Source organism: Terrapene carolina, unplaced genomic scaffold (genome assembly GCF_002925995.2).
Source record: "Terrapene carolina triunguis isolate 2854851 unplaced genomic scaffold, T_m_triunguis-2.0 Scaffold227, whole genome shotgun sequence".
NCBI classification, from domain to species: domain Eukaryota; kingdom Metazoa; phylum Chordata; order Testudines; family Emydidae; genus Terrapene; species Terrapene triunguis.
The window spans coordinates 1,082,833-1,091,266 of record NW_020664578.1 but is presented as its reverse complement, the minus strand read 5'-3'; the positions used below and the strand labels follow the sequence as shown (position 1 = coordinate 1,091,266).

The window sequence follows — 8,434 nt, the reverse complement described above, 5'->3', positions numbered from 1 at the left end:
TGGAATCAAAACCCTCCCCTAGGTTGCAGCTGCTCAGCTGCATTAGCCTGGCCCCACCTGGACCCGAGAAGAGCCGCTAATTCGCTGGGAGTCTGAACAAGAGCCCCAGATTTTTAAAGAACCCCACGTGTCATTTCCTCTGGGAACCTGGGTCGGGGGGAGTGGTGCAGGCACCAATTTCCTCTCTGTTCCCCAGGTTTGACTGGGGAGCCCGTCATACAGTTCAGTTTGGCTTAGCAAAGGGGCTGGGGAGAGTGACAGTAGCACCCAGAGGCCTGACCAAGATCCCACCCCCTGGAGGCTGTACAGATCCCAACCAAACCCAGGCGCTGCCCAGACCCCGACCGAGATCAGGGCCCTGTTGTGCCGGGCGCTGCCCAGACCCCAGAACAGGCAACTCTATCAAAAGTAGTTTCATAAGGGTGCCCATCACCATGGTAGCTGGGCATCAGGAACATGAACCTGTGACTCAACTCCAGGTCAACTGAACCCAGCTCTCTGGAGTCCCAGACTGGCGCTTTAACCAGAAGCCTACGCTTCCTCTGCCCCTGCTGTGCTGTGGCTTTCACTGCCCCCCGGGGTAGGTTCTGTCCATGGAGTGGACTACAATCACTGTTGGGTTGATGGTTCTCTTCCGGGGACCCTTTGAAATCAATCGGTGGATCCCTCCAGAGCTGGCAAAGGCATCCTGGGATAAGATGCAGCCTGCGTCCCCATGTCTTCGGACTGTTTGCCTCTTCCAGAGCTCACCGCTGGGCCCCGGTCCCCTGGTTCTCCCCCCACAAAGCGGGAGTGAGGCGTGGCTGGGGGCACAGGGAACCCCCAGAGCAGGGAACGGTGCCCCCCTGAAGGATCCATTGGGATCCAGGGTTTGCCACTGCGGCACAGCTCTTCCCAGCTCCTTGGGTTAGTGACCTCAGGCGGCAGGGAGAATTACCGCCCATAACAGCGCTCGGGGACGCCGGGCCTGGTCTGGCTATTTTGGATGAGTCAGGTGATGCTGGGGAGGAAGCGAAGATGTTTTTAAAACTGACCACTGAATCGTGGGGCCCTCTCCCACTGATCTCCCGTCCATCCCCCCACTTGTGGGGCCCAAGTGGAGATCCTCCGCAAGGGGCCTGCGTGAAAACCAGCCCCTTTCTAAGGTGTCTCAAGTTACATCCCACAAAACAGCGGCCCCCTAAAATCACAGGCTGCTTTTGAAAATCTCAGGCCAGCATGAACACCCCGATAGCCAGCACTCCTGCACTACAGCTCTACCGAGCCGCCTACAAGTCTCCACTCAGGCAGAGAGCGTTGCTGTCTTTGGGTGCCTAGAAATCGGTGCCACCTACACGCTGCCCCCGGATCTTGTCCTGAAAACCCAGCACTGTCAAGCCCTGCCCCGGTGTCTGATGGGAATTGTAGTAGTGTGCCCCTGGCGAGAACCAGACCTACAGCTCCCCAGCGGATATTCTGAGCCCCCCGCGAGCACACCCCCATTGCAGAAGCAGAAATGAATTGATCTTTTAGGTTTTATTTTTTTACGAGTGATTTCAAAAGTGACACATTTCATTTTCAAACAATCCAATTCACTCCCACAAAGGACCGAACAGTTCATTGCTGCAGGGATTAAAGGACCCGGAAACATTCCAATTTTGAAAGATGCTCGCGCACGGAGCTGTACACGTATGTGAAAAGCACCGTGCTCCGCTCCCCGGACAAACAGTTTGGTCCGAGCACTACGGCAAAGACGAATTCAAGTAACCATTACTTGGGCAAGCCCTCTCACCGAACGGCTCAACCACGGAGCCCCAGAGCTGCCCCACTGCTAGAGCTGGGATCCAGTTCTCCAGCGCTCTGCTGCTCTTGTCTTCACTAACACCAGTACAAAGCAAGGGGGAACCGGAACAGAACAGGCAGCATTTCACCCCCACTTTGCATTGGTGGAAATGACCATGCCAGAGGATCCGGCCCTTTAAAGAAGTCAGTGCCAATCTACTTGAAAGAGATCTGAAATTGCAATGCAAGCTGCCAAATGAGAGTCGTCCCAGTGAAGGATCGCCAAGGACTTTCCTTCACAACTCCAGCGGGGCGAATAATTCACTTTTGGGGTTCGGTGGCAAAAAGGCCATTTCAGGTCTGTTTCAGAAGTGGGAATCTGAGCCTGTCTCCCCCACCTCTCGGGTGAGTGCCCTTCGTACGGGGCAACACCACTCCCACTGCCACCTTGCGCCATCTGGTGACTGGCCGAAATTGTGTGTCAAATTCATGAAGAGCGGTGGGTTTGGAAATCGTTTGCCAGCTCTACTCACAGCACCGCACTGAGGTCAGGATCGTCCTCCCCATTTCACAGGTGGGGAAACTGAGGCACAGAGCAGCAGCGCGACTTGCACGAGGTCACCCGTTGGGCCCGAGTTGCTTGTCAGTCACGTCAATGTAAATCAGGAGTAGCTCCACTGAAGTCAAAGGGACTTACGCCCATGTAAAGGAGAGCCGAATCGGACCCAGAATGACCCCAGCGATTAGAACCCCACCCTCCCAACCCCCTGGGCAGCTGCTGTAACCGCTAGACCATGCTTCCTCTCCTGCAGACTTGTCTCTGAAGAAGTTCCTCCCTTCGTCCCTTATAGCGAAAGTTCCCTGTTTGGCACAGCCCGCCAATGGAGACTGGGGGGTTGTTTGGGGGAGCGGGTACCTCCGTTGATTTCCTTAAGCTCATCCAGACTGTGCATCTGCTACCCACGTCCTGCCTGCTGGAACAGACCCAGAAGTCCGTCTCTGTCTGGTGGCCTGCCCCTGGGCACTGCGGATTGGACGCTGCTCCACCTCAAAGATCCCACCCGTTGCTGTCTCGAACTCGGGGCCACCCCCTGGGTCTTGTTCCAAAACCACAGCACCACAGTGACATTCCTGCCCATGTTCCATGCTCAGCCAAGCCCTGCCCCAGAGGCTGATGGGAATCGTAGTAGAGCGCCTCCTGGCTAGAGTCAGAAGATCAGGGCCTTTGCTGGACTCAAGGCAGGGAGGGCAGCGGCTCCGGGTTGCCACCCACACACCTGGTGCTGGGAGATGAATCGTCAACCCAGAGGGGCTCCCCCAGGCTGAGGCACAGCTCTCGCAGAAGCAGGGGGGGCGGGGGGGCAGAGATGAGTCAGCTGCGGCCGTGACCTCTAATGGAGATTTTCAGTGGCCCAAGCAACCCCATGCTGCCCTAGAGAGGCCACCATTGTGGGATGGTGCCAGCTGGCTCAGGGGACCGAAGGCGGGGTACAGAGCCTCACTGCTGGATGCTGCCCTGACTCTAGCCCAGGCTGGGCGTCTCGGCAGAGTCCTTCTCCCTGCGTGAGATGAGTTTGGTGGGTCTCGGCCCGCTGCCCGCATTAACAAGCCACCGCCGTCTCCAGCGTAACTGCCAGCCTCAGCAGGGGGGCCAAGGAGGGAACGGGCCGGGGAGGATTGAATCTCATAATCCCCGGCAATGGCAGGTGGCACGGGCCCTGATGCCCAGGGTCTAGGAATTTGGGACCTGATTCTCTGGGATAAATCAGTGCAGTGCCAGTGGCGCGCCACTGACCGACCAGCTGGGGCTCTGCAGGGCCGTTCATCAGGCCCCTTAGAGGCACTGAGGCTTGCAAACAGCTGTGCCAACCCATCTCCCCTGCACCCCAGGGTGGGGGAACTCTGAGAGTCCCTTACTTCTGATCCAAAACAAAGCTGAGGGGGTGGAGAAGCCACCAAACACCACTGGGGTGCCACAGAAACCTTCCCAGGGAAAGGCCCTTTGGAGACGTTTATTTACCAGCGTCGCTTTCAGCCCCCGAGATCTTCTCCCCTAAAGGTCTGATTCGAACTCACCGACTGGCCCATGCCCCCTACGGAAATCAGATCAGAACGAGAACGTGACACAGGGCCTGTCCGCATGGGAAGAGGGCACGAATCCCGCCTGGAAGTCTGGACCAAGCGGGTTCTAGGACACGAGGGGCGGCTAGCAGAACCCACGGCGTGATCCGGGCAGGGAACGCCGGGGAGGGGGTGGGCAAAGTGTGGGCCCCCCAGCTGGGAGGTAGCACGGTTCCCCTGCGGGGTTAAGACAAGACGGAAGAGACAGCACTTGGTGAGGCACGTGCGCTAACAGAGACCTGGAGGCGACGCGTGATGGCTGCTACTTCCTCGCGCCTCTGACTGGCGCCTGCGTCAGAAACGCTGCACGAGGCTCCCAGCTGCCCGCCCGCCTCCCCCTCGCCTGCTTTCACTGGCCCCAGGCAGCTGGTCCGTATTCCTACTCCCCGGCCTGGCCTAGGATCCTCCCACCCTGCGTTTTGCTGATCCCCTCTTTTCGTTTGCTCTGGGGTTCGGGGCCTGCTCCTTCTTCGGCAGCACGGGGGCGGGCCCCAAGGCCACTCACTCCTGCTCAGGGTTCAGCGCCAGCTGCCTCTCCCACTCGGCTTCGATCACCCGGTACAGCTCCATGGTGGCTTTGGCGTCTTCCACCGAAGAGTGGCCGTTTTTGCCGACCTGCGGGGAACAAGGGAAGAGAGAGACGATCCATCAGGGACGTTAGCCAGTGTGACCGGCCGACAGCTCTGATCCTCACTCGCTGCTTCCCCAGGTGATCAGCACGCTCGGAACAGCAGGCGGCTTGTGGCGCTGGGCATTATTAATGCCGACCTCATTCGCCCAATTGCACAGATGGGGAAACTGAGTCCCAGACAGGGGACGTGACTTGCCCAAGGTCACCCAGTGACAGAGCTGGGGCTAGAACTCCTGGGCCCCAGTCCTGTGCTCTAAACACTAGGCCACACGGCAAGCAACTCCTGGGAGAGGAAATGCCTCACCTCACTCTCTAGTGACACCACCTGGCCAGCCAGGGGACAGCACTTTATTTTTCCATTCAGGGACCGCGTCTCCCTTGGCTTCTGGAGGGAGCTGCTCTTGAAGCAACAGCTCAGCTCTAGAGCGCCCCCCCTGTGGCTGATGCTGAGAACCAGGGGGGACTTTCAGGATGGGGAAGTAGCCAGACACAGCACAGGCAGCCAGGAAGTGAGAAGACGTGGGCCGGGGCCCAGATTTCTAGGGCTGCCTGCATGGCCTGGGGCATTGCTAAGCACGGGCGTGGCTGGTGCCTGGGGGCCTGTCCCAGAGGCAGAGGGTACCTGGATGTCTTTGTGCAGTAGCTGCTTGGTGAGGCGTTTCAGCGAGGCCGACTCGTGCTCCGGGAAGCCGGCCTTGCGGTTCAGCAGGGGGATTTTTGACGTGTCCCTGGTCACCGATTTCGGGTGGAAATACTTCAGCGCCTTGAAGTCGTTGTGGATGGCGTGGCCGACCACGATCTTCCCCGCTAGGAGCTTCAGGATCTGAGAGAGAACCAGGGCAGCTCAGGGGCTGGGGACGCCGGGGACCAGCGCTCAGGCAACAAGGCACGTGCCGCAGCCGTCTGATCGGGGTCAACGCTGGTGCTCTGGGATCAGCACTGTCTGCCAGGGGACAGTGCCTCCTACTGAGAAACCCACACCACTCCCGAGCACTGGCTCAGAGGGGAGAGCGCCCCCTGCTGAGTCACCCACATTGCTCCCGAACCACCCCACGATCTCCTCTGGTCTCTGGTTCCAGCAGTGACCCAGCCTGAACCACCTTTGTCTGGAAGCTCTGCCTGGCTGCTTATTTCACCCCCGCGTGGCCAGAATCCTGTCTCCTTCGTTTTAGGCCTTCTAAGTGGCTGCTCCCTGGACAGTTACACAAGGTGCCGAAAAACCACCGAGAGCCAGCTGCACCGAGCTGACGCTGGGAAAACCCATCACCAAATTAGACATGTATCAGAGGCAACAACAACAAAAAGGCATCAGCATATTGGATTAAAGAGAGGGTTGGAGCGCCCCCTAGTGAGCTTTTGACAAAACAGGTTCTAGGCAGAGTCAATGCTGCTCAGTGGTCCGGGAGGGTGTTGAAGCAGAGGACGCTGGCCCCCTCGGGCAGGGCTCGTTTGGAGGTGCTGACTGCCTGGGGATAGCCAGTGCGAGCTCAGCATGGGTTCGAACCTCATGTGTAGCCGCAAAGGGCCTGTTCCTCAGAGACGCTGAGCACCCCGACCGCCCCGGCCCTTTCGCTCTCTTATTACGGTAATGCCTAGAGGCCCCAGCAGAGATCTGGGCTGACGGACCTGAGGAAAGGATGGGGTAGGCCTCATGCCAGCCACGGAGAAGCCAAGGGCCGCCAAGGACCAGCAGGGCAGGGACTTAAGGCCTCTGAAGGGGAGCTCCCAGAGGCACCGGAAACCTTTACCCCAAACTGACTCCAAAGAGAGAGCGCCCCCTCCTGAGTCAAGCACATCGCGGTGCTCCTGGCCACGGCACTCGGCTGAGAGAGGAGAGCGCCCCCTACTGAATCCCCACAAGCCCAGCCGATGCCCTGGGCGCTTACCTCTTTCTGGGCCGTTTTGAACGGAGTGGCGTTCTTCATGTGATGTTTTTTGATGCCGCTCCACCGGGTGCGGTAATCGGTGATGGGGTCGACAGGCCGGATGTACTTGTCATACACCACGTCGCCATGGTAACTCACGATGCTGCACCTGGCCAGGTCGCTGATCCGGCCGCCAGGGCCCGTGCCCACCATCTCGCAGTCAATGGCCACCACTTTGCTGGGCTTGCCCGGCCGGGGCACTGGGGGCAGGCCGCTGGCATACTCGCTCAGCAGGCTGGCTTTCTGCACGCCAGCGAGGGGCTGGGCGCTGTGGTTCCCAGGGGTCCCACTGGCCTTTGCTGATCTGCACGTCACCTTCCTCGCTCCTGATGGAAAACAAGGCAGAGGGGAGCCAGAGTCCGTGGTGGCGCTGGGCTGGTCAAAGCAACAATGGTTATTTGCCTTGGGGAAGGTTTTTGGCTGATGGGAAAGCCCATCTGTCTGGAAAGAGTTCTGATCCTCGGCGAGCCACTTCTTCTTGGTCCTCTCCCAGGAGCGGGAGTCCTGATGGGAGACCTGGCCTTTGGGGGGATGATGCTGGGGCGGCGGCAGCTGCTTCTGCTTCAGAAAACCCCTCCTCTCCAGGAAACGGCGCCGTTTCACAAAGCGCTGGTGTTTCTGGTTGCTGTCCGTTCCCCTCTTGGGAGCCTGCTGGAGGCCCAAGTCCAGGTTGATGATCAAATCCGACATAGTGGGTTCTTGCAGAAGGCAGCAAACATGAGGAGGAGGGAAGATGGAGAAGGGCCCCCGGTCTCTTTCACCCCTCAAGCAGCCAGCCCCATACACACGGCTCGACAGAGGCTCACGCCCTCACCTGAAACAGAAAATCAAGACCATTGCCGCCACTCATCAGAAGAATTCACATTTACAGAGGGATCTCAAAGTGCTTGAGAAACTCTCTCCGCACTAGAATCACTCCACGCCCCAGTGAATTGCCCCCACCTTGGTGTGTGCAACACCACAGATTAGGCCAGGAAGTAAAGAAAAATCCGGCAACCAGCTGTAAGTACAGGGAGGACTGAGATTCGGGGCTTTGGCCAGGCCATCAAGACTAACACACTTACGTTTGTAGGAATGATCAAGGTCTCCATTTTATGTCTCAACTGAAAATCGACACCGGCAGTAGAAAAGCACATGGGCCCCGGAACTTTTCCCCAGAGTGTAGGTGCAACATTGCAAGGAACCCCCTGGGTTTGTCTTGTAGGTTTTACATTATTGTGAAACTGACCCAACCCTGCTCAGCCTGTGATCTGATGAGATCAGTTTGTGGCACTACAGCTGCAGATACAACCACTATGAGAAATCTGGATGAGTGGCATCCGACAGCTCGTTAAGACGGTTTATCAACCAACCAATAATGAAAGACTCAGCTTTGGGGTTTGGTTCGGTTCCTTATCCCTGCATGTGGAAAATACCCAACCAAAATGTAGGTTTAGGGAACATACACGGGGCGTGTAAAAGACCAAAGCTCCAACGTGTGTAGAACAACATACAGCATTGCTTTCACTCCTTCAACATAACCCATTTTAATCTGGATTGAAACCTCCCAGTGAAGTGCTGGAGATGCAACCAAACCAGCTTTGTGCTGGTATCTGAGAAACAGAAAGTGAATCTAGGGGCACTGCAAATACACCCATCTCTACAGATGCTGAGAGGAGTTTACCGACAAACTCCCCCAGTCCCAGCCCACTCTGACTCCATGATTCCCCCTCCCAACCCTCCCACCCACTGACCCCCCAAGTGCTTCATTAGTGCGTCCTGCTCCATTCAAACTCCCTGCTACTGCCTAGTCTAGTCTCTGTCCGGGTCGTATACTCAGCACTATGTCTGGGCGCCTTCCAGTTATGCATTAAGCGACGGCACCCACATCTGCCACGTGTTTGTTCTCTCATCCTCTCCCCAGGGGAGATGCAGGTGCAGCGAAGTGTCTTGTTCTTTGTGGGTTTTTAAAAAACAATACACCGTGCTGATCCCCGCCTCTTGCTCATCCCCTCCC

General features: G+C 57.6%; 1 protein-coding gene across 3 annotated transcripts in view; it reads right to left on the bottom strand.

Moving 5' to 3' along the window:
• Nucleotides 1-1,518: 1,518 nt before the first annotated feature.
• The window catches only part of ISG20L2 (interferon stimulated exonuclease gene 20 like 2), a 7,510-nt gene continuing 594 nt past the window's right edge, over nucleotides 1,519-8,434 (bottom strand). The window contains exons 1-4 of one of the 3 annotated variants that reach the window (XM_024217383.2): nucleotides 7,503-8,103; nucleotides 6,400-7,252; nucleotides 5,136-5,336; nucleotides 1,519-4,497 (exon numbers count right to left, since the gene is read on the bottom strand). In XM_024217383.2, coding sequence (XP_024073151.2) covers nucleotides 4,384-4,497; nucleotides 5,136-5,336; nucleotides 6,400-7,128 — 1,044 coding nt within the window. In that variant the 5' untranslated portion in view covers nucleotides 7,129-7,252; nucleotides 7,503-8,103 and the 3' untranslated portion in view covers nucleotides 1,519-4,383. Of the gene's footprint in view, nucleotides 4,498-5,135; nucleotides 5,337-6,399; nucleotides 7,253-7,502; nucleotides 8,104-8,434 lie in introns of those variants that run through there. The other 2 variants (XM_024217386.2, XM_026656304.1) reach the window with 2 other exon arrangements.